General features: G+C 43.1%; 2 protein-coding genes across 2 annotated transcripts in view; both read right to left on the bottom strand.

The window, feature by feature from the left end:
- Positions 1 to 7,422: 7,422 nt before the first annotated feature.
- On the bottom strand, positions 7,423 to 12,011 carry POLR2H (RNA polymerase II subunit H). Its single transcript, XM_030216087.1, has 5 exons — positions 11,864 to 12,011; positions 11,094 to 11,177; positions 9,571 to 9,664; positions 8,757 to 8,840; positions 7,423 to 8,620 (listed from the first exon to the last, which is right to left on the bottom strand). Exons 1-5 carry the CDS (start codon positions 11,934 to 11,936, stop codon positions 8,503 to 8,505), a joined length of 453 nt encoding a protein of 150 aa, XP_030071947.1. The 5' UTR covers positions 11,937 to 12,011; the 3' UTR covers positions 7,423 to 8,502.
- The window catches only part of LOC115478604 (erythropoietin-like), a 117,399-nt gene continuing 103,503 nt past the window's right edge, over positions 11,945 to 25,840 (bottom strand). The window contains exon 6 of the mRNA XM_030216085.1: positions 11,945 to 12,052. Within this exon, the coding sequence (XP_030071945.1) occupies positions 11,948 to 12,052 (105 nt within the window). The 3' untranslated portion in view covers positions 11,945 to 11,947. The remainder of the gene's footprint in view (positions 12,053 to 25,840) is intronic.

Here is a 25,840-nt window from a genome sequence, read left to right as displayed (position 1 = left end):
TGGCACAGGTACTCTAATGATATTATTCCCAGATTTGGCATCCCTTGTAAAATTACCACTGATAATGGCTCTCATTTTGTAAATGAATTAATTCAAACCTTGACCTCCAAATTGCAAATTACTCACCACACGGTGAGCGTTTACAAGACCACAAGCAATGGTTTAGTTGAAAGATATAATGGCTTGTTTAAATTGCGACAATTTATGTCCCATGGCATCAAATCCTGGTTGGATGCCTTACCTTTAGCGCTGCTCATCCTGCGTGCTTCACAATCTGCTTCATTAAAGTTGAGCCCATTCCAGTTGTATACTGGATGCAAAATGCGTCTCATCCCTGGTAATCCTGATCATCACTTGCCTGTTACTTACTTGGTGTACTGGGATCAGTTACAATCCAAAATAACATCTTTGTCTTGCCTCTCTCAGGAAATGCAAGACAACAGGGGGAATGACACGGACCCTCCTAAATTGCACACTTTAAAGATTGGAGATTTGGTACATCACAAACATTACACACACAAGACTTGGAAAGATCCTGTTTACATTGGACCCTTTCGCACTGAGGCATTATCTGCCACCGCAGTAAACTTGCAATGTAGGAGTGGACAAGCGAACACTGTACACGGCCTGCAGCCATCACTAGACTGGCAGGACAACCTCAAGCTCTGTGCATACTACCTATGGACTTTGCTCTTTGCACACAACTTATGGATTTTGCCTTCTTTGTGGCATACTTTATACTTGGATGTTTATTGAACATTTGCATCTTCTTGTATTGTGCCTTAACCATCAACTGTCAGCTCCTGATAGCTAGATAGATAACTGATTCAGACAGGATGCAGACGCATTAGATAAACAGCATTACACACTGTTTACTTTGTCTGGACTTTTGTACTAACAGGATTTTCTATTTGGACTTTGCATTCACACTTGCACCTTTGCTTTGTACCAAAACCTAAGCTTACATATAATGAGCCTAGACTAAGACCTAAACCTGTGCAGTTTAGACTTTTACTAGTAGTATGTATTTGTTAACCAGTAGCTAGATAAGTTGTAGTAGTCAGCAATTTAGGATTGTAGGGAAGGCAGCTGGCTCTGCCAGCGCAGTCTTGTGATTCAGGCATAGAGGCTGTATTGTGTAAATGTGCTGGAACACTGCAATAAGTTACATTTCTTGCAAAGTAACAATTTCTATGAAAGCTATGAAACTGACGTATCTTTTCTCTGTGAGAACTACAGAACTACTAATGTATTGCGCATGTGTATGTGTGACGTATGATGCATTTTATGCGCATGACCAGTAATCTGTATAAGAACGAGTGTCAGATGACGCTCGTGACGCAGTATCCTGAGACTGAACTCGGTACTGTTCATTGCTAGCAATAAAGCTGCCTCGTTTTCAGAACCATTTGCCTCTTGTCTCCTGATTTACTTAGCCGAAGATTCTGTTACAGCAACACCATACTTCTTGGGTACATCTTAAAGATATAAGAACTTTCCAACCTTTTCAGAATCAGGATATTACTAACGATACTGATTCAATAGTAGATGGATGCTCGTGAATGTACCCTCAATATTTTTGGATTTGCTTTTCTGTGTACTTTTATTTTAACATTAATCTTGATGATTCTTGAGAAATACTGCATTATTTTTTGTGACTAATATTAATAACTATAAGGATGTATAACTATATGTTTATTTACTTTGCTATCTTTGTTAAAGTCTGTCAATCACAAGTTGCCAATTCCAAGGATGTTGTTGACAGCCCTAATAATGTAGATCCCCAGGAGGTGGATAGATACTACGCTTATGGGTACTATCCAGTCAAGACTACCATAAAATTTAATGAAACCGATGAGACAGTTACGTTGCAATTAGATGTTTGCAGTATAGCCTCTTGGGGATCCTTAGAGTGGCAGAGATGGTAGTCTAAATTCTATGTTTATCTGTGCACTTATATTGAAATGAATAATTATGCATCTCCTTGTACACAATGGTCAAATGTATGGTGGTACACTGGACCCAATTATCCAACCAGTGGACATTCTGCTTGGCATAATCCCCTACGTACAAATATCACCATTGTTCGACAATTGGTTGACCCCACAACCTGTGAAATAGGGAAGTGTAATCCTATGCTCATCACCTTCAAGGGGATGTATAAGGCAATGAACCGCACCTTTGGCATAGGAATAGATGCCACTAACACGGATCCTATTGGCTGCTTTCGCATTAGTCACTTCTTCTTCACCATCCCATGCTAACCCTTAGTACCCCAAACTATTGAAACAAAAATTCCCATCAGAATTCTCAATGTAACCAGTCTAGAGGAAACATTTGCTTGAGACTGGTTATGGTGACACAAATTTGTGGATGGATTGGATTCACAACTTTGAATTCATCTGATCGTTACGTTTGCTCCTCCTCTCACCCTGAGCCCGTGACTGTTCCCTTTCCTTTGAATTTTATGAATGACTATAATGGAACTATGTGTATGCTAAAATTACTTCAAGGTAGCAAAACTAATGAAGCATCCTGTCTTTCCCAAGTCTTAAGAAAGTTGGGAGAGTCTATTTGTTCGGCCTAGTTTGTGTTATATATACGTTTCCAGAATTGTTCCAGGTCGATTATACCTCTTGAGAAATATGTGGTGACTTTATCAGGCTGGGGAGGTCCTGCGTTTGGCCAGTTCAGCGAGAATTGTAGTTTGAAATTTGCCCCAGTTCAGACTCAGGGTCTATCTCATTCAAATCAAGAGCCCTAGTTTAAGTCTAAATTAGGTTGAATGAAATAGAATGTTAAATGCAGAAATCACGCTTATGTCAGATTTTCCATCTGCCTTTAAATCTTTGGATATTCCTACAAACAGTAAATTAATACATCTAAAAATATATCTCTCTTAATAGCTAAGGCTCTTAATGTCTCTAAACTATACTGAGGATCCTCATGATTCTGTTTCGACATCTTCAACTATGACATCTAACGTTTTTGCAGCCCATTTCTAAACTAAAATTCTTACTCTACAGTGATCATCGATTACTAACATTCAAGCTGCTTCTAGTGGCCAGGGCACCACTACACATTTTTCTATTCAGTCTTCCTACCCTTCCATAACCTCTCAATATTAACTTGACAAGAACTATGTAGTACATTGTCTTCCTTTCGCCCAGTGTCAGCTTTTGCTCTCAAACGCATGATCTATCCCATCAAATTTGGTAAAGAAGTTTGAGGTGCCTTTGCCAATCTATAATCTCCTCTAGCATTGATAATGGGGTAGGTTCCATATGCTAGGGAAAAAAAAATCACATTTACCCTTTAAATAAAGAGCATAGCATCAGCAAAAGTGTGGTTACAAACTACTGCCCTGTTACAAATTTACCTTTTATTATCAAACTTAGCAGAGTCCTAGGAGACAATCAGTTATCTAACCTTCATTATCTAGCTAGAAGGTTGTTAGGCTGTATAGAGAGAGGTGTGACCAGCAGAAGAAAGTGGGTGTTGATGCCTCTGTATAAGTCGTTGGTGAGACCCCACCTAGAGTACTGTGTTCAGTTTTGGAGGCCGTACCTTGCGAAGGATGTAAAAAGAATTGAAGCGGTGCAAAGAAAAGCTATGACAATGGTAAGGGATTTGCGTTACAAGACGTATGAGGAGAGACTTGATGACATGAACATGTATACTCTGGAAGAAAGGAGAAACAGGGGTGATATGATACAGACATTCAAATATTTGAAAGGTATTAATCTGCAAACGAACCTTTTCCGGAGATGCGAAGGCATTAGAACGAGAGGACATGAAATGAGATTGAAGGGGGGCAGACTCAAGAAAAATGTCAGGAAGTATTTTTTCACAGAGAGTAGTGGATGCTTGGAATGCCCTCCTGCGGGAGGTAGTGGAAATGAAAACGGTAACAGAATTCAAACACGCGTGGGACAAACAAAGGAATCCTGTTCAGAAGGAATGGATCCTAAGGAGCTTAGCTGGGATTGGGTGGCAGAACCGGTGGCGGGAGGCGGGGATAGTGCTGGGCAGACTTATACGGTCTGTGCCCTAGAGGTAACAGGTTTAGCTCTAGCTTGGTTTCATTTCTATGTATCTGACAGAATTTATAAGGTATGTTGGCAGGATACAGTCTCTGCCCCATATAACTTTTGCTGGTCCCTATTCTTTTCAATTTATCTCCCTCTTGGTCACTCCGCGTCCCTTGATTTAACACAATTTATTTATGCAAATGATATTCAGATCATGTCCATTATCAATCTCCGAAATCCATAAATCTTTCCTGAAATAACTTTCTATTACCACCTCCTGGTTGACATCTCATACATGGAAACTAAATCCAGAGAAAACGTGAGCTTTGTTATTCTCCGAGACAGATGTGTCTGGGATGATACTAAACTTCTGCTCCGTCCCTCTGTAAAAATTCTTGGAGTAATCTTAGACCTTCCATCTTCACATTTCCACAGTAATCAGTAATTGATACTTTAAAATTAAGGATGATCAATTCAAAAACTCATTAGACAGGAAGGCTATTTGTCCTTTACTTCAAATATATTAGTTCTGAGCAATTTATACTACTGTAATGTTTTATTTCAAGGAATCAATACAGTTGATCTTTACAAACTACTTCAAAAGTAAGGGTAAGGCCATTAAATGATTGCTTTAGGCAATCAGTCCTGGCTCACAAAGACATCCTGGCACAATACTTACAGCCAACCCTGATTATGGTCTGAGCCCAGACAATTTAGGGAACTTTCTCCCACACTGTGGGCAATGGGTGAAACCTTTTCTTCATCTGGGACATCTTCATACAAGAAAACAAACAAAAAAAAAACTGATATAAGATGTATTACAGACAAATCTCTCTTAATGTAAACCACTTTGATAGCTTTCAGGTGCTATACAAGGAATTAAATAAAAATAAATAAAAAACCAGTTTCATTCAATCCTGACCATTGGGTTGTGTTTCTCCCCAACCGGTAGATGTAGATAAAAACTGAACTCTTCCCATCACCGGTGTTAAAAGGCTGGCACAGGCTAGAATCCTCCAGTAAGCAAATTCCAAAGCAGAGCCAGCACTACTGATTTGCCCTCTCCATTTCTGTTTTTTAAAACCCTTACAGAACCTCTGCAGAATAGACCTAGTAGCTTAACTGAAGTCTGTACATTCCCTCAGAGACCTCCACTCTGCAGTCTTCCAGGGACAGACCTAGCGTGCCATCAGGTTTGCAGGATATCCTGATGAGCTTCTCCAAAAAGGAAGTTTGCTTGTGTACCTTGGAAGCTGAATCTGCAGCTCAGTGACTGAGCCACAATCACCTGCAAAGCTTCCAAGGTACAGGAGCAAACTTCCTTTTTGGAGAAGCTCATCGGGATATCCTGCAATCAGGTCATTCAGTAAATCGAGGAAGGTGGCACCAGACTCCAAGCCCACTAATGTTGTGCCCAAAGGTGAAGGAACCAGGCGATAGCCCCAATCGTGGGAGACCTGGAACCCCCCCATCATGGCCAACACAACAATCTGCTTAAGGAGCTGTTGACCTTCCTTTTATGAGCCCCTTCCCCTCCCCCTTACCGGAATGGTGGTGGCCTTGATCACCCTCTGTGGCCAAGGCATCCACTTTGGGGAAGTGCAATAGCCTATCAAGCTCACCTTTCTGTAGTAGGCACCTAGTACCTCAGTGCCGGGCACACATCTATGGTTCACGTCCCAGAAACACCATGATCAAGTATATAATATCACTTTCGTTATTGATCTTAAGTTGATAATGAATGACTACTGGGCAGACTGGACGGACCATTCAGGTCTTTCTCTGCTATCACTTACTATGTTACTACAACTCTCCGGGACCCTCCCACTCAGCCAAGACAGGCTGTGAAAGGGCCATATGTAGGGGAAAACAACCTGGGCAGCTCTCAGGGACAGGGTTCCCATCCAAGATTATGAGATTTGCAGGGCACAGGACACTGAAATTAAAGAGGCAACTCTCCACCTCCTTTTAAAATAAAGAAGGGACCTTTATATTCTCGGCCATCTCATGGGTGGGGTTGCACCAAATTCCTCCTCCAAACCCCAGGGGGGCCTCCTGAAGAGATGCAGGTGGGACCTCTGTGCCTTATTCACAATCACTTCAGTGTCCCATGTGGGTTGTTCGCAAACAATCACTGGTGCCCTACTGCTGCGGGAGTGGAGTCACCTGTAAAGCATGATTAAGGGTCACCGAACCCCTCCATGCTTTAGCAAGAAGGTGCCAAAATTTCTGCCATTTCCATTAAAGATGGAGGGGCTGCAGCTGACATGATGTCACCATGTACCTCTAGCGACAGGCCAGCTCCCTCACTGCCCCCAAGCCTGGGAGATGAAAGGACCACATTGGGCACTGCTGGTTGCAAATAGGGCAAAGGAGCCATTGGCGCTACTCAGCTGCTGCCCCCCTCCCACCATCATAATAATGCAGAAGAACCCTAATGCCACCCCTCCCCCTCAAAAACACCAGCCCTCGACTAACCCATTGAACTAGACCAGAATACTTCTCTAGACGACGACTCCTGAGCCTGATTTCCCTGCTTAGGGCCAGACTACACCATGCTTTCAATTTATTTTTAAAGAACTTTATTCACACAGGGAAACCAAGAGAATAAAAACAATCCTAATTTCTTTTTTTCTCTGCTGTAGGCCCTGTAAAGGGAAGCTGGGGGGGGGGGGGGGGGGTACTTGCTAGGTTCCCACCCTACCCCACTGGCAGGGACCTATGTCAGACTACCTGGCTTAACTGTGGTGAGGACTATGACACAGACCCCAGGACATATCAGCTCAAAGACCTAGCCCTGGGGATATAGGCCGTGGACTGTAAATCTGGAGGTCACATCTACCTCACCAGCTGCTGGAGGAAAAGAAATAGACTGATTTTTGTCTGCACCAGCCCTTATACCAGTGATGTCACTAGGAAAGTCTATCTGCTAGTTGGTAAGGGATGCAACCCAATGATCTAGCAGAATGAAAGGGAAAATAACTTCTTTCTTTGGACACACCAAGGCGAAAAGCCTTGAATATGTGAGTGGAAACAACTGAGAAGAGCACTGTATGGGGGAAGGGCTTTGCATACTTAGAACGTCACACACAGTTCTGAGCTCTGGGACAGCTGTTGTGTCCCACTATCATTTGGTTACATTACCCATATGTGTGCCCCATTCAGTCCTTCTTGTCAAAGTATGAGCAGAGAATTTCTAAAAGAAAATCAAGTACTACAGGAAGGAGCATTAGAGATAGGCCATACGACAGTGGTTCTCAAACCTGGTCCTGGAGGCACCCCAGTCAGTCAGGTTTTCAGGATATCCACAATGAATATTCATGAGAGATTTGCATGTTGTGGGGGTAGTGCATGCAAATCTCTCATGAATATTCACTGTGGATATCCTGAAAACCTGACTGACTGGGGTGCCTCCAGGACCACGTTTGGAAACCACTGTCATGTCATATGGTCTTTATCTGCTCTCAGTTGCTCTATGAAAACATAAGGTCAAACCACATCAGGCATTTTGAAAGCATCGCTGCCACTGAGTATTTGCAAGCACACAGAAAAATGTGTGTACCACAAAAGAGAAAAAATAGGTTTTGTAAATTTTCAGAAATATGTATTTAGTTTTGGGTTTCTTTTACTGTCTACCAGCAGCAAGGCCTTTCCCTCTTTGCTGCTTTTCTATCCCTCAGGTTAAGTAGAGCTGCTCCAGGCCTGACCCTCTCAATGTTACACATCTTCCCTTGTACTCTTATGGGCAGCCAATAGGGAAAGACAGGATGTCATTAGCACACTGTGGCATTCCTATGTACAAAACTAAGATCCACAATGTAATCATTCTCTTCCTTATGAAAGCCCATCCATGTGCCTTGTCCTGTTTTGTTTACTGTAATTTGACAGACTACCCTTCAGTTACTAAAACAGACACTTGTTTTCACCCTCTGGGTGTCACAAACAGAGAACCAGTCCGAAACTTAAGCTCGGGGCTCTGCTTCACCTACTGATTCCATAACACTACAGGAAACAGAGAAGGGCTGTGTTTAACATCTTTAAATACTTTAGGCTCACATATGATTTAGAATTTCTTTAGCCTAGTAAATCTCAACACAAAACAAAAAGACTTACAGAACTGCTGGTAAAAACAATAATAATAATAATTGAATAAGGGCAAAAACGCTGGCCCGAGTCACTCTGCAGATTATCTAAAGATTAGAAGCATCCTACAAGATGAAGCCCTGCAGAAACTTGCACAGCTTCTTTGGTCAAGCTAGGATGATAACATGACTTATTTTTGTAAACAAGATGAATGCCCTGCTAGGGAAGGCAGGACAAAAAGAAGCTGCTACTCCCATCACCCTTATCAGAACTAGACTCCTGTGCCAAAATCAGGTAGCTCCATGCTGCAGTCTTTCTAGGTGAAGATTTTGTGGCTTGTGCTCAGCACATCTGCAAAATGCCTGTTGCTCCTTGTCCCAGTGCTGCATTAAAAAGCCAATTTCTTCATCAGGAGGTAAACCCTGGAGTCCACTTCAAAACCATGCAAGTTATTGGCATCACCCTGAAGCCTCATCAACAGCCCACCATAGGATACGTATGCCGACCTGAAAAGGAAAAAGTAACAAGCAACCACATTACACACAGCAAACCACCATCAACCTTTAGCTGGGACACATCAGCCTTTGTCTAACATCATTAGTTGACCCTCCCTATGCTCCATCAGGGTTGTAGGAGACTTACAGCCGAGTTGCTGCTTCTGTTGAGGTCTCATCGCCTTCTATCCTGTAAACTTTCCCATACATCACATACTCAAACTGATCAGCCCTAGTAGGAAAAAGAAGAATCCAAATTCAACAATCCTGCCTCATTCTTATTACAGTACATGAACCTCATCTGTGCAGGGGCACAAGTGGTCTGGGAACTTTCAAAACATACTTATCTATTAAAAAAAAAAAAAAAAAAAAGGCTAAAACCTTGCAAGCCAGCTCAAAACAATGAACTGCTTCCAATATAAAAACGAAGCTGCAAAAACAAAAGTTAATCTGGTTCTATGAAAACAGGATAGTCAACAATTGATGTCTCTGCTAATCAGTCATGTAGAGGGTAAGAATTTGCATCTACAGACTTGCAAGCTCATTTTCAAATAGCAACTCCTTGCAGAGTTTCTCTTTGAAAAGTTCTTGACCAGAAAAGAATAGATAACAGAGTCTGCAAGTGCAAAGTGTAAGAAAAGTAAAAATGTATTGGTACTGGACTTTAGTGAAGACAGCATCTACCACATTGCTCTGTTTTCAAAAAGGTAAGGGTTCTCTCCACATTCTCATTTTGTAAAGAGTGAGGGCAAATCATTATAAAAAAAAAAAAATTAGATTGGAAGGCTTTCTGGGAGAGAGCACTATAAATCTGCAAAGCACTTCCAAAATGACCTGGATTGGTTACTGTCAGAAAAAGGATACTGAGCTTCATGATCAACGAATATGACATTTATGTTTCCATGGGATCCCCAGAAGTTCCTGCCCAACCACACCTTTCTAGCACTCTCTCTTGTGGGTACCTGGATGGCCGGTCATCAGTGGGATTATATTCACCATCGTCCAACGTGCCATCCTCATACAGTGTGCTAGCAACCACCAACCGAAACTTATCACCTGTAAATAAACACGTTGATCACAAATTCTGGCTAATCAAAAAGAGCTTAGAAAAATCACGTTTTTCATTTCACAAAGCTTGAAGCACAAAGGTCTTTGAAAATGTTATCCCTCTGCTGCTGGTGAAATTATGTTAGAAAAGCTAGCTCCCATTTGGTTCTGGATCTGACAAAAGAAAAGCAGAGGAGACCCCTTTTGAAAAAAACATCATTTCTTAGGGTATAACAATTTGTGAACTACGGTTTAGCAGATTGCTTTTTTTTTTTTTACCTGTTGTATTGGTGTTTTCCAGTCTCTGAATTTCTTGATGGTGGTTATTGCAATTGTTGAAGCATTCTGACTCATCCTTAAGTATCATAGTAACATAGTAAATGATGGCAGATAAAGACCTGTACGGTCCATCCAGTCTGCCCAACAAGATTCTTTATATGTATACCCGAGTTTGATTTGTCCTTGCCTTTCTCAGGGTACAGACCATAGAAGTCTGCCCAGCACTGTTTACACCCCAGCCCATCCCTAGCTATTCAGTCCCGATCAGGGCATAGACAGTAGAAGTCTGCCCAGCTCCCGTTTTGTTTCCCAGTTACCGGCGTCGCCACCCAATCTCCGCTAAGATTCTACAGAACCATTCCTTTTAAACAGGATTCCTTTGTGTTTATCCCACACGTTTGAATTCCACTACCGTTTTCATCTCCATCACCTCCCGCGGAAGGGCATTCCACATATTTTTTATTTAGATTTTGCTCACACCTTTTTCAGTATTCAGGTACTCTGGATATTTCTCTGTCCCAGGAGGACTCACAATCTAAGTTTGTACCTGAGGCAATGGAGGGTTAAGTGACTTGCCCAAGATCACAAGGAGCAGCAGCGGGATTTGAACCGGCCACCTATGGATTGTAAGACCGGTGCTCTAACCACTAGGCCACTCCTCCACTATCTACCACCCTCTCTGTGAAAAAATACTATTATTATTATTATTTGTTGCATTTGTATCCCACCTTATCCCACCTCTTTGCAGGTGCCTTCTGCGCCAAAATGCAGGACTGCATCGGGTCATATTAGGGTATCCTTTGTGTAGTGTTAAATTGTTAATAAATATCCCAGAGTTGGAACTTCAGTGGTTGCTCCCCTTTTTCTGTTTTTTTGTTCCAAGAAAAAAAGAGCAAGAGACACCTAACTCAATACCTGTATCCTGTCACAGCAGCAGCCGCCGCATGCAGAAGCTCAGCCTGAAAGGACAGAGTTAGAGCAAATGCATACAGCAAAGCATTAAATTTACCACACTGATCACATCAAGCTCCATCAGTGAGGACATATCACTACTTGAGCAAAGTAGGTCAGGATAAGTTAAAGGAAAAGGTGGTTCTATATCCACCACTGCTACAGAAGAGACAGAAGCAAAAGGTGTGCCTGATAAATACCAACTCACCCAAATCTACAGGGTAGATCTGTATATTAACATCCAGAATGAGATCCATCTTGAAGGACTCGCTCTCACAATGAAGCCGAGAAACTGCGAGAAAAGCGAAGCCCATCAAACAGTATCCAGGAAGAGAGGGAGTGTGGGGGGGGGGGGGGAGGGGAGAGAGAGGGAGTGTGGGGGGGGGGAGGGAGAGAGAGGGGGAGGTGGGGGGGAGAGAGGGGGAGTGGGGGGAGGGAGAGAGGGAGTGTGGGGGGGAGGGGGAGAGAGAGAGAGGGGGAGTGGGGGGGGTGAGAGAGAGGGGGAGGTGGGGGGGGTGAGAGAGGGAGTATGGGGGGGAGGGAGAGAGAGGGAGTGTGGGGGGGGGGGAGGGAGAGAGAGGGAGTGTGGGGGGGGGGGGGGGAGGGAGAGAGAGGGAGAGGGGGGGGGGGGGGGGAGGGAGAGAGAGGGAGTGTGTGGGGGGGGAGAGAGAGAGTACCCTGCCCCCCCACCCCACCATATTTTATTCACTGTTGCTACTGCTGTTCTATAAATTACTCCTTTTTTTATATATATTTTAAGAGCTAGATTATGGCAAAAGGTAAAAGACGGATACAGCAGGATCCTCTACCCCGTCCCCTAGATTATTAGCTGGGCAACAAATGAAAAATGTGAAAATTAATAGTTAGGTGAATTTGAAACATTTCAATCCCTTGTCCTTAGCCTCCACTCTCCCTCCCCTCGCAGGACGTCGCTGCCCCCCCCCCCCCCCCCGGCCGCTCTCTAATCCTTTCTCCTACCTCGATCAAATTTCCTGCCTTCAGGATCAATATCTTTCACATCAAAAATGTCCTCAAAAAGAATCCCGGCCATTGCAGCACAACTTAGCGCCTGGAGTCTCGAGGACGGTGGACACCGCCGAGCACAGACCGGAAGAGAACCTTCGCTCCCGTACTAAGACACTTCCGCTTCCGGGTCACTAAGATATGCTTCAGACCAAACAAAAAAAAAGAAAAGATGATACGGCGGCCTGTTCCTATCTAGTCCATTATACGGGCTGAAGCCAGTAGGCGGAGCTTCAGTTCACCCAAAACAATAGCAAACGCTGATTAAAAGGCAAAGTCTAAGGGAGTCTTTTGCTAAAGCTTAGCTTAGCTCGCGTTATCTGCAGTAGGGCCCATAGGAATAAAATGGGCCCTGCTGCAGATAACTGGAGCTATGCTTTAGTAAAAAGTTCTTCCAGTTGGATGGATAGGCAGTGCCTTAAAAGGGGGGGGGGGGGGGGGGGGGGGGGGGGGGCAAAAGATTTTTTTTCTTTTTACATATTTGAAAGCTTTCCATATGTAGATATAAATATCATGAAATAAAAACTGAATATTACTAAAACAGCTTCGAAAATTATTGTAGCACTAATAAAGGCTGGATTTTGTGCTCATTTTTTCTACACTCTTCTATACAATACTGTAATATATGGCCAAATTTCAGTGGGCATATCCTCTTTACTGAAGGGTTCACCTTAACTGCTGCTGTAATCTGCCTTGGGACGCCTGTTATAAAGATTGGGGCACATGGAATCATCTGCATTTTGTAGAAGTTTGCATTTTAGGCATGTTTCAGGGACAAGTGGTTTTATAAGTCAAAATAAATATTTTGTTTCATGCAGTAGATCTCTTTTCTTTAAGCATAACTTAATGGGCTATGAGGCCCTAATGCAGTCCATTGGTTTTCTTATATTTTGTTCTTATGATGACTTATACTGTGCCAAACCTGAAAACGCTTCTATCTGGTTGAAAATAAAAGGAGCTCACTGTGACCACTATCCACCCTAAAATGTTGTTTTCTGGCTGTAACATAGTAAATGACAACAGATAACCTGTACAGTCCATGCAGTCTGCCCAACAAGATAAACTCATTTTACGTGGTATTTGATACTTTATATGTATACCCGAGTTTGATTTGTCCTTGCCTTTCTCAGGGCACAGACCATAGAAGTCTGCCCAGCACTGTTCTTGTACTAAAAGTTCTGAAGCTAATGCCGAAACCTTAAAATTTACACTCTAGCCCATCCCTATCTATTCAGTCACGATCAGGGCGTTGACCATAGAAGTCTGCCATGAGGAATTATGATATTGAATAAATAAGTGTATGTCTGTGTTCCTAGTCATGCATCCAAAGGTTATATAATCCTTTCAAGATAGCCAGTTAATCATTTAATTTATTAGTGTAACATAACCATAGAGGCATGGTATGGTCGCATTTTCAATATGGTAATATTAGGGTCCGAAAAGGAACAGGTCGTTTTCAGTTATTCTTCACTGGACCAAACTTGCCTTCCTTGTGCCATCACCATCCAGCCACTACTACTACTACTACTTCTGATCATTTCTAAAGCACTACTAGACGTATGCAGCGCTGTACACTTGAACATGAAAGACAGCCCCTGCTCGACAGAGCTTATAATCTAATTAGGACAGACAAACAGGACAAACAAGAGATAAGGGAATATTAAAGTGAGGATAATAAAATAAGGGTTAGGAGTTAAAAGCAGCATCAAAAAGGTGGACTTTTAGCTTAGATTTGAAGACGGCCAGAGATGGAGCTTGACGTACAGGCTCAGGAAGTCTATTCCAGGCATATGGTGCAGCAAGATAAAAGGAACGGAGTCTGGAGTTAGCAGTGGAGGAGAAGGGTGCAGATAAGAGAGATTTACCCAGTGAACGGAGTTCCCGGGGAGAAATATAGGGAAAGATGAGAGTGGAGAGGTACTGAGGAGCTGAAGAGTGAATGCACTTATAGGTCAATATGAGGACTTTGAACTGTATGCGGAAACGGATAGGAAGCCAGTGAAGTGACTTGAGGAGAGGGCTAATATGAGCATAACGACACTGGCGGAATATTAGTCGTGCAGCAGAATTTTGAACAGATTGAAGAGGAAAGAGATGGCTAAGTGGGAGACCTGTGAGAAGCAAGTTGCAATAGTCTAAGCGAGAGGTGATTAGAGTGTGGATGAGGGTTCTGGTAGTGTGCTTAGAAAGGAGCAGCTAGATAGGCACTGTCTTAAAAGGTGGAGGATAAAAGATTCAATGTGGCTTACATTTGAAAATAGCAGTGAGACATAATAATACTTGGGCACGAAATTGTGGAATGCACTGCCTACAGACCTAAGAACAATCAACGAAACAACTATTTTTCGCAGATCTCTGAAGACATATCTCTTCAACAAGGCACACAATGAGAACTAATGGGCACACAAATCCGCCTGACACTCACCTACTATAACTACCTAATCACTATAACTACCTAATCACCCCTTTCTTCTTCCTTCTACCCTTACCTAACCTCGACACAATATTAAATGTATCTGTCACCCTACAATGACTTTGCTAACAAAATATGTAAGCCACATTGAACCTGCAATGACTATGTTAACAAAACTATGCAAGCCACATTGAGCCTGCAAATAGGATACAAATGCAATAAATAATAAATAAATAAATAAATAATAGAATTCAGTTATATCATGGGAGCAAATAAATGGATATGTCTGAAACATCTAACAAAGTCTGTCCAATGATGCCACATGTTCAGAAATCATAGCCATAAATATAGACAGTTATTCAAATATTATCACATGCATATACCAGAACAGGCATCCATGGCACACATTGTAAAAGTAAACAACAACTTCTGCAAAGTACATCCAAAATTTAATTTTTATTTTCTTATTTCCATCTTCCAAAATTCCAGACAGTAGATGTACAGATCAATAGGAACCAAACCAGTTCAAAACAAGAAAAAAACCAAACAACACAGTTTACACCTAATCGTTCAGGCACCCTACAGATTCACCTTTGGGTTTAAAAAGCGAACCGCTATGTGGATAATGATGAAGAAAAGCAAATTTGCTAAATAGATACTTTTGTTCTGTTTTCACAGAAGAAAATCCTGGAGAAGGACCGCGATGGACTGCAAAAAGTACAAATGAGATTGAAGTGGATAGAGCACCGTTCATGGAAGAGAGTGTGTATGAACAACTTGAAAGCTAAAGGTGGACAAAGCCATGGGACTGGATGGGATCCACCCCAGGATATTGAAGGAGCTCAGAGAGGTTCTGGCGGGTCCTCTTAAAGATTTGTTTAATAAATCCTTGGAGACGGGAGAGGTACCGAGGGATTGGAGAACAGCGGAGGTGATGATAGGGAAGAAGCTGGGCACTACAGGCCGGTAAGCCTCACTTCGATTATTGGAAAAGTAATGGAAGCGATGCTGAAGGAAAGGATAGTGAATTTCCTGGAAGCCAATAAGTTGCAAGATCCGAGACAACATGGTTTTACCAAAGGGAAATCGTGCCAAACGAATCTCATTGAATTCTTTGATTGGGTGACAGGAGAATTGAATCAGGGACGAGCTATTGTCGCGTCCCTCACCTGTGCCGCTTCTCCGTCGGGCAAGATGCCTCCTAGGGGACGATTATATACTCTGTCCAGAACTGAGTCGGCTGCTATGCGGCAATACATTCATGAGAATCTTACCAAGGGATTTATTCAACCCTCCTCCTCCCCGGCTGGTGCGGGTTTTTTTTTTGTGTCCAAAAAGGACGGGTCGCTGAGACCTTGTATTGACTATCGAGGACTGAATGCTATCACGATTAAGAACCGCTATCCTCTTCCGCTAATCCCTGAGTTATTTGATCGTCTTCAGGGGGCGGTTATCTTCACCAAGTTGGATCTCCGAGGTGCATACAATTTGATCCGCATTCGTGAGGGGGATGAGTGGAAGACTGCATTTAATACTCACGAGGGCCACTTTGAATACCGGGTCATGCCTTTCGGCCTGTGTAATGCTCCAGCTGTTTTTCAGGACTTTATTAATTTCATTTTCCGAGATTTACTGTATTTCATCCGTCATTGTCTATTTGGATGATATCCTAATCTTCTCTGCTTCTCCTCAGGACCATCCAGGGCACGTGCGCACGGTGCTCCAACGCCTTCGGGCTCATCGACTGTTTGCCAAGTTGGAGAAATGTGCATTTCACCAGTCGACTATTCCTTTTCTGGGACATATTATCTCTGCCGATGGCCTTCAGATGGACCCTGCTAAGCTTCAGGCTATCCAAGATTGGCCCCTGCCTCAAGGACTCCGGGCCTTGCAGAGGTTCCTTGGTTTCGCCAATTACTACAGACAGTTATTCCACATTATTCTTTGATTACGGCTCCTTTGACAGCTTTGACCAGAAAAGGGGCCGATGTGCGGAATTGGTCCCCCACAGCTCTGGAGGCTTTCTCTACTTTAAAGACTGCTTTTGTGTCTGCTCCAGTACTCCGTACTCCGGATATTGCAAAGCCTTTTGTTGTTGAAGTGGATGCATCTGCTCTTGGAGCTGGAGCTGTCTTATCACAGGTGGCTTCTTCTGGTAAACGGCATCCTTGTTTTTTCTTTTCTAAGAAGTTTTCCCCAGCGGAGCGTAATTATACGGTGGGGGGACAGAGAATTGCTAGCCATGAAGCTTGCCTTTCAGGAATGGCGTTATCTTCTGAGGGGGCCGCACATCCTTTTACTGTGATCACTGATCATAAGAATCTTCTTTATTTACAGGATGCCAAGCGTCTCAATCCACGGCAAGCCAGATGGTCTCTTTTTTTTTGCCCGTTTTGACTTTCACTTGATCTTCCGACCTACTGAAAAGAACGTCCAAGCTGATGCGCTCTCCCGAGCCTTTGAGGAGCCCGATGAACCTGATGAGGTTTCTCCTATGCTAGATCCGGCTTGTCTTCCTGCGTCGGTGGTGGCTGCTGCTTCTCTGCGGACCCCGGTTCCTTCCCGCTCCAGACGCAAGGTGTTACAGTGGGTCATTCTTCTGCTTTTCTGGACATTTTGGGTTCCGGAAGACTTATCATCTCATCTCCCGTTATTTTTGGTGGCCTCATATGGCTCAGGACATTCTCCAGTTTGTTTCTACCTGTCCCACCTGTGCTCGCACCAAGTCTCTTCCGGGCAAGTCCTGGGGACCTCTGCAACCCTTGCCCATACTCAGCATCCGTGGCAGGACATTTCTATGGACTTTATTACGGATCTTCCTCCCTCCAAGGGTAACACTGTCATCTGGGTAGTGGTGGATCGTTTTTTCCCGCATGCACATTTTGTTCCTATGCGAACCCTACCTTCTGCTGCTGTTTGGCCTCCCATTTTGTCCAGCATGTTTTTCGCTTACATGGATTTCCTCAGCGTATCATCAGTGATAGGGGTTCTCAATTCACGTCTCGATTCTGGAGGTCCTTGTGCTCCGCTTTTGGTGTCGCCACACTTTTTTCTTCAGCTTATCATCCGCAGACGAATGGCATGGCTGAACGGACTAATCAGACGCTTAAGGCTTTCCTCCGGGCTTTTACTAACGCCCGTCAGGATAATTGGACTGATCTTTTGCCTTGGGCTGAGTTCGCCTACAATAATAGTGTGCACTCTGCCTCCCAGACTTCACCCTTTTTGCTGTTTTTGGACGTCATCCTTGTCTTCCTCCTCCGCTTCCTTTGGATCACGCTCCTCAACTAGTTCAGCCGACTCTCTCCACTATCCAGGACACTTGGAGAACAGTACAGCACCACTTGCAGCGGGCGGCGGTCCGGTATAAACGGTTTGCTGATCGCCATCGTCGGGCCACTCCTGTTTTCCAGCCTGGGCAACGGGTGTGGCTCAGCACCAAATATCTGAAGCTTCGTCTTCCGTCCTTGAAGTTTGCTCCCCGATTTATTGGTCCATTTGCTGTTCAAACCAGAGTGGGGACGGTAGTCTATCGTCTTCACTTACAGTACCTAGTAACCTGCATGTCCACAATGCTTTCCATGTCTCCTTACTCAAACCTTTCCGGGCCTCACAGTGGCATCCTGAACCTAAGCGGATTACTGTTCCTGATTCTGAGCCGGATCCTGAGTTTGAGGTACAGGAAATTCTGGATTCCAAGCTCCAAAGGGGAAGACTTTTTTATTTGATTTCATGGACAAATTTTGGTCCTGAAGATAATTCTTGGGAACCAGCAAAGAATGTCCATGCACCCGATTTGGTTCGAGAGTTTCACTCTCGTTATCCTTCTAGACCTGGGCCAAGACGGAGGAGGTGGGCTTTCGGGGGGGGGGGGGTACTGTCGCGTCCCTCACCTGTGCCGCTTCTCCGTCGGGCGTGCCGCGCTGTCAGGGTGCCGCAGGGAGGGTTGGCCAGGGGGGGCGGGCAGGGGCCAGGCCCCTGCGTCACAACCGCTGGAGTCCTGTCTGCGGTCTGGGCTGCTCCGGCCCTCCGGTCCGCTTCGGTGGCGGTGGGGAGACGCCGGCCAGGTGGACAGGGCCGGCGTTCCCCGAGAAAGGGATCCTTTGCAGGCGCGGAGCCTCAGAGGAATGATGTCACTCCCCACAACGTCCGGATTGGCCGATCGCGGCTGACTCCGCCTCCTGCTCTGGCCGGCCAATCCGGGGCTGTTGAGTCACGGTTGTGGGTAGCTCCGCCTCCTTTCAGCTGTTACCGGTCCTCCTGATGGGGAGGGCTATTTAGGAGCAGCAAGGCAGAACTCTCATTGCTTCGGCTTCTGCTTTTGTGGATTCTGTGGCGTTGGGTTTTTCTTGGACTGCTCTTGCTCTGAAACTTGCCTGGACCTGGACTCTGCTTCTGTTTGCCGCCTGCCCTGAAACTTGCCTGGACCTGGACTCTGCTTTTGTTTGCCGCCTGCCCTGAAACTTGCCTGGACCTGGACTCTTCTTTTGTTTGCCGCCCTGCCCTGAAAACTTGCCTGGACCTGGACTCTGCCTTTTGTTTGCCGCCTGCCCTGAAACTTGCCTGGACCTGGACTCTGGCTTTTGTTTGCCGCCTGCCCTGAAACTTGCCTGGACCTGGACTCTGCTTCTGTTTGCCGCCTGCCCTGAAACTTGCCTGGACCTGGACTGTGCTTTTGTTTGCCGCCTGCCCTGAAACTTGCCTGGACCTGGACTGTGCTTTTGTTTGTCACCTACTCTGAGACTTGTCTGGTCTTGGACTTTGCTCCTGCTTTCCATCTGCCCTGGAAGTCTCATCTGTGTCTACACACCCCTGACCTCCTGAGGAGTGCTGCTCCACTCTTCAGGTAAGATCAGGATTGTCCGGCTGCCTAACTCTGTTCGGCACAGAGGCTCACTTTCTGAGGTTTACTAGGCCTGACAGCTATGGACGTAATTACTTAGATTTCAGCAAAGCTTTTGACACGGTTCTCCACAGGAGGCTCTTAAATAAACTGGATGGGCTGAAGATAGGACCCGAAGTGGTGAACTGGATTAGGAACTGGTTGACGGACAGGCGCCAGAGGGTGGTGGTGAATGGAATTCGATCGGAGGAGGGAAAGGTGAGTAGTGGTGTGCCTCAAGGATCGGTGCTGGGACCGATTCTGTTCAATATATTTGTGAGTGACATTGCCGAAGAGTTAGAAGGTAAAGTTTGCCTATTTGCGGATGATACTAAGATCTGTAACAGAGTGGACACCCGGGAGAGAGTGGAAAACATGAAAAGGATCTGAGGAAGCTAGAAGAATGTTCTAAGGTTTGGCAATTAAAATTCAATGCAAAGAAAATGCAAAGTGATGCACTTAGGGAATCGAAATCCTCGGGAGACGTATGTGTTAGGCGGGGAGAGTCTGATAGGAACGGATGGGGAGAGGAATCTTGGGGTGATAGTATCTGAGGATCTGAAGGCATAGTAAGGACTGCTTTTTGTGTGGCTCTCTATGCCCGCTTAACTACATGGCACTGACACCCACCTAACTGCCAGTTCCTCCCTGACTCTGCCCCGTAGCGCCCCTGTGCCAAGGTTCAATGGGACTGCCCACTTAGATGCCACTGAAAATCAATGGTCAGCACACAGAGCACATATTAAGAGAGCAAAATCCTCTCCTGTCTGCTTAAATCATTTGAAATATCAAGCCCTAGGTACCTACTTGGCCTTCCCATGCAGGCAATATGTCACTACTCTCCATAACAGTGGAAGTATGTGTATACAGCCTCTATATGCATAAGACTGTGCAAATTGAGCAGATGTTTTCTGGGGGGTGGGGGTGGGGTGGGGAGGAGAGTTAGTGTTTACATATGTACTTTATAAAATGTTTATGTGTTTAATTGGTGTAAATTACATACTTACTACGAAAGTTAGGCAGCCATTCTGAAATTATCCTCTATACTGTTGAATAAAAGCATAAATGTTGAATAAAGCATAAAAAATTGGAGTGGAATGCTTCAAAAAAACATGCAGAGCTAGCTGTTTCAACACTAAAACCTCCTGGGACATGATGGGGCCCACATTAGCCAAGGCAGGCTCCAGGAAAGGTCTGTGGATAATGGGAACCAGATGCAGCATATGTTCTGCTGTAGGATTTATGGTACAGCCTGCAAGAACGTGATATCAGGAGAAGATTATAAGGAAAGTGGGAACAAAGAAATAAGTAAGCATTTTGAATTTGTCTTTGTCTGTATATAGATTTCTCTCTCTGCATATAGCATTCTGATTTCTTTGCTTTACATTGCTTTGTTTTAATCATTCATTCTGGCTTGTATATTGCTTATCAAGAAATGCTTCCTGCAATAGCCCATTGAGCTATGCAGAAAAATTGTAAATACACTGTTTATATTAAATATGAAATTCGTCTAGCCTTCTCTACAAAAGTGGCGGCATCCTTTTCTTCAAAGTGGCGAGCCAGCCAGGAGTAGGAGTAGGAGTAGGCCGCACACGGAAAAGAGAAGGCGAGATTAAGTGTTGTTAATGAAGTTTTTTACAGGATTGAAAGTAAAGCAAGCGTTGTTTAAACCTGATGATTTCTGTGCTCCACTGATGTGGGATTGATCAAACTACTGACGTGGACATACAGGTGATAACTCCTGGGCTTGCTAAAAAGAGAAATAAGAAGACGCGTGAGTAAGCTTACACTGTGGCCTTATTACCGATTATTTGTTTAGCTTTGTAGTTTTTTTTTGTATATTTTCTTTGTTTAAGTGCATTAGTATATTTTTGTAGATTGTGGCTTTATAGGAGAAATTGTAATAGTCAGAATAAAATGAAAGGGAAAGGAGCAGATAAGAAAGAAAAGCCTCCTGTGTATGCTATGTATTTAGATTTAGATAGTTCAAAAAAATGCTCCCCTTTGCAGCATGTCATAGAATTATTCCCATTAGAAAAAAAAACAGATTGAAAAGATACATGAGAAATGGATCAAATATGATGCAAAAGATTCTGTTTTGAGCTGGTCTCAGGATGGATCGTTTGATCGTCCAAAATTATTATCTCTCCTGAGCTACTTACAAGAAAATAAAAATAAAACTAGGCAGAAGAAAAGCTTAGAACAACATCTTACAATTTGGAATTTATTTTCTGTAGCAGCAGATCTTCTTCATGCAGATGTAGAAAAAATACAGCGAGAACAGGAAAATCAGCCTTTGGTTCAGCCTGAAGGTTGAGGAATGTCATCTGTTTTGATTTCTCGGTGTCTGGCTGTTGCTAAGCTAACGGTTAGAAAGGTCTGAAAGAACTGAAATTTTTTTTGTTCCTTTTAAAAGATTGTTTTAGATTAGATTTAAATAAGTTTGATTTTGTCTTATAAGGTGATCTCTGTTTATTTTAAAATATGTGTTATTCTGTTTCTAGTTCTCTATGTGGAATGTCTTTGCAATTTAACTTTGTTTGACTCTTTTTTAAGTGAGATTCCTGCAGTGTTAAGAGATTATCTGGCTTGAATTAGTCACAGTCCTAGTTAGTTTTGTGTGTAGGGCTAATAGGGAAAGAGGTGATTTAAAATCTTTAATAACATCTGAACAATATGATTTGTCAGCAATATGGTTACTATGCTTCAGAATGTTATCAGAATGCAGGAATGCCCCAAGTACAAATGCAGACGCAGCAAGGATTAATGCCACAAGTAGTAGGGATGCCTGTGAGTGCCCCGCAGACTGCCTTACAGCAGCCGGCGATGCAATCACAGGGACCAGGGGCTGCAGTACAGAGACAAGGCACTGTAAATGCTTTTCCAACTTGGCAGAATACTCCAGACCAATGCTATTGACTGGAAGCAAACCCGTGTCAGGAAGAGGGAATGATTTTCAGGTTAGACACAAGGGAACCCTTTATTACATTGACAATTGGCAAATATGGAACTCCTGTGAGATTTTTGATAGATACAGGGGCGAGTACCTCTGTGTTATGTGCAAAACCGCAGGGAGTTAAGCTTTCAAATCAGTATAGAACAACAGTGGGATTTACGGGGATAGAACAAAGAAAAAGGCTAACGGAACCGACTCTGGTGCGCTTGGAATGCCAACCGCACGGTTCAAGGGAGGCTGTGGTACCCTTCTTAGTGGCACCTGATTGCCCAGTAAATTTGTGTGGTAGAGACTTATTGTCTCAATTAGGATTGTGTTTAGATTTTGGAAATAAAGAAATACCAAGTTTGCTCACCATGGTCCAGCAGTTGAATAATGAAAATAAAGTAAGGGTTATGGAAGAATTACCACAACATATTTGGAGTACAAGTGATTCACCATATGGACTAGCCGTAAATGCAAAACCCCATAAGATAGAATTAATAGAAGGGGCAAAGGGGCCGAAGCAAGACCCTTACCCCATACGACCTAAATTAGTATCCAAAACCCTGGAACACATTGGTAAATTATTGAAATGTGGTATTATTGAACCTTCAGTATCCCCGTACAATACCTCATTGTTTCCGGTCCCGAAAGGGGAAAACAATGTAAGGATAGTACATGATTTAAGAGAGCTAAATGAGATTACAAGAAATCAATTTCCGATTTGTGCAAATCCTGCTACTCTTTTGCATACCCAGAATATATATGCATATAACACTGTTATTGACTTGTCTAATGCATTCTTTTCAATACCTCTTCATCCAGAGTCTAGGGATTTGACGTCATTTATAGTACAGAGTGAGGCATACAGGTGGACTAGGATGCCTCAAGGCTTTATTGATAGTCCATCGGTATTCTCAAAACAACTAATGATGGATTTAAAGGATTTCAGGAGTCATTGTTTGTCTATGTAGATGATATTCTACTGTCTGCTGAGACTGAAGCAGAATGCCTAGATTGGACTACAAAATTACTTTGGTATTAGGAGAGTTAGGATATAAATGTAACAGGGAAAAATGTGTTATAGCTCAGTCTACTGTCACCTTTTTAGGACAAAATGTTTCAGCAGAACATAAGGTCATTATACCAGAAGTTATATCTATTTTAAATGAAACCCCGGTACCGCAAACAGTTACCCAGTTACGTGCTGTTTTGGGAATGTTAAATTACTGCAGACAATGGATACCAAATTATACACAAAAGTAATGAGACTGTATAAACATTTGAAACTGCCCGCAGCTACACCAAAGAATACACTCATTGTATTGGAAGAGCAGGATAAGATAATATTGGCTAAGATTGTGAGGGATTTATTATCTCCAGGACCGTTAGCAGTAATAGATATCCAATCACCTGTGCATTTGTGGGTAAAAGACATGGGAAATAGTTGGGCAGCTATGATTAATCAAAATAATGAAGTAAATGCACCAGTAGCTTTTTTGTCAGGCTCTTTTAATCATGTGGAAAAAGGAATGAAAGAAATACCAAAGTTACTGACAGCTATAGTGGCTGCAGTAGGTAAATGGAGAGCACAAATGCCTTTTGTTCCTATTGTAATACATACCAACCACACGATTAAAACGCTGTTGAGCCCTAGCCAAACAGCATTGACAGCCACTAGATTTGGAAAATATCAAGCAGTACTTTTAGGACAAGATATAAGAATAATACCATTAACTAAAGAACAGAGAAATAAGATAGATCTGCTTTTTCCTGTCGATCAAGAGGGTGAGATCGATACTATAGAAATCCCTACATTTCACTGTCTTACTTTTGAACCCTTATCTGATGGGTTAATATGGTTTACAGATGGAGCTTGTGAAAGGACTGTTGCAGGCTTTGCCTGCGTGCAGGTAGATGAGAATCTAAGAAAGATAATGCAAGTACAATATAAAACCCCTCCTGATCAGACTGCACAGCATGCTGAACTTTTAGCCGTTATTACAGCCTTACAACACACTGATATGACTCAAAATGTCACTATATATACTGATAGTGGTTACGTTGCAAGTTCACTACAGTATCATATATTAAAATGGCAGCGTAGGGGGATGATAACCAGTGCAGGTAAAAATTTACAACATTACACATATTGGAAATTGCTGTTTGAAATTTTGGCAAAAAGGGAACGTGAAGGTAGAAAAACTGCAGTTGTGTGGACCCCGGCCCACACTGAAAAGCCAACCTTTGAAGCACTAGGTAATGCAATGGCTGATGCAGCAGCAACGGAGGTGGTTAAGCAAAGTGAAAAGATTTTGTATAATACTAGACAGACACAGGAAGGGCCACTTACGAATGTAGATAAGATTGAAATGTGGCAGCCAGAGGGACAGGAAAGTGAAAAATGGTTGAAGAGAGGATGTATGAAATTGGGAAGTGAATGGTTTAATGCAGAATAAGGATTACCTTGTATGCCAATGAGCCAGGCGATTAAGGTATTGATTGGGTGGCATGCAACCATGCATTGGAATAAGGAAACAATGAGACAACAGTTTGAACAAAGGTTTTGGACCTTGAAAATTGATAACTTGATTCAACAGGTTGTGCAAAATTGCATGGTATGTAATATTAACATACCTAAAAGAGGTCCTAAAATATCGCCTGGGACACTTCCAATACCAGAAGGCCCAGCAAAGAATGGTATATCGATTTCACTGATATGATTGTTCCAGTGCAGGGAAAAAGGTATTTGTTAGTTTGGGTGGATGCTTTTTCAAGGTGGATAGAAGCATTTCCATGTAAAAGGGAGACAGCACATGAAGTGGTACAATGTCTGATAATATATTATGCCAAGCCATGGGTGTCCGTCTAGAATAATTTCTGATAACGGGACGCATTTTAATAACAGTGTTTTGAAAGAAATGGCAACGATTATGGGTTTAACACACAGAAAAGTATCAGTGTATCGCCCCACCTCCAATGGTTTGGTGGAGCGCTACAATGGTATTTTAAAAACTAAATTGAGAGTATTACTGAAGGCTTTAAACAAGGAAACAGCAGGTAAACCATATACCTGGCTTGATTTGTTACCATTAGCTTTGATGGTTATAAGGGCCCAACCTAATGGGCGTACTAAATTGACCCCATTCCAAATTCAGACAGGACGTCATTTTTTCCCGATGCAGACAGCAAGTACTGATAGCACAGCTCAGTACTGGCAAAAGCTACAACCTATGTTGAACTTGACAAGTGATATGATCCGAACAAATGTAGTATCACAGGCAGGAACTACTAATGATGTTTGTGCTTTTAAAGTAGGTGACCTAGTGCTACGAAAGAACTTTACACATAAAACATGGAAGGATCCTGTGTATGTAGGGCCTTTTGCTATCACGGCCCTTACTCAGACCTCTGCCCGTCTGGAAGGTCATACTTCTTGGATACATTTAGCAGATATTCGACGAATTAATAACATTGAAATGGACAAAGAATAAACAAACATCATGTCCCTAAACATGATGGTATTGGACTGTTGTTGTTTGTTAATGGACAATGAACACATATGAGAATAGACTTGTTACAGTGGCCAAGATGTTGAATTTGACTGATTGTATCATATGTGCCCACTGACTGACATCATCCTTGTCCTTGCCAGCTATGATATATGGGACTACAATGATAAAATCATGTCTGTTATCC

The sequence above is a fragment of the Microcaecilia unicolor genome, chromosome 10, assembly GCF_901765095.1.
Source record: "Microcaecilia unicolor chromosome 10, aMicUni1.1, whole genome shotgun sequence".
Classification (NCBI taxonomy): domain Eukaryota; kingdom Metazoa; phylum Chordata; class Amphibia; order Gymnophiona; family Siphonopidae; genus Microcaecilia; species Microcaecilia unicolor.
Note: the sequence above shows the minus strand (reverse complement) of the source record. Positions and strands in the feature narration are given on the sequence as shown.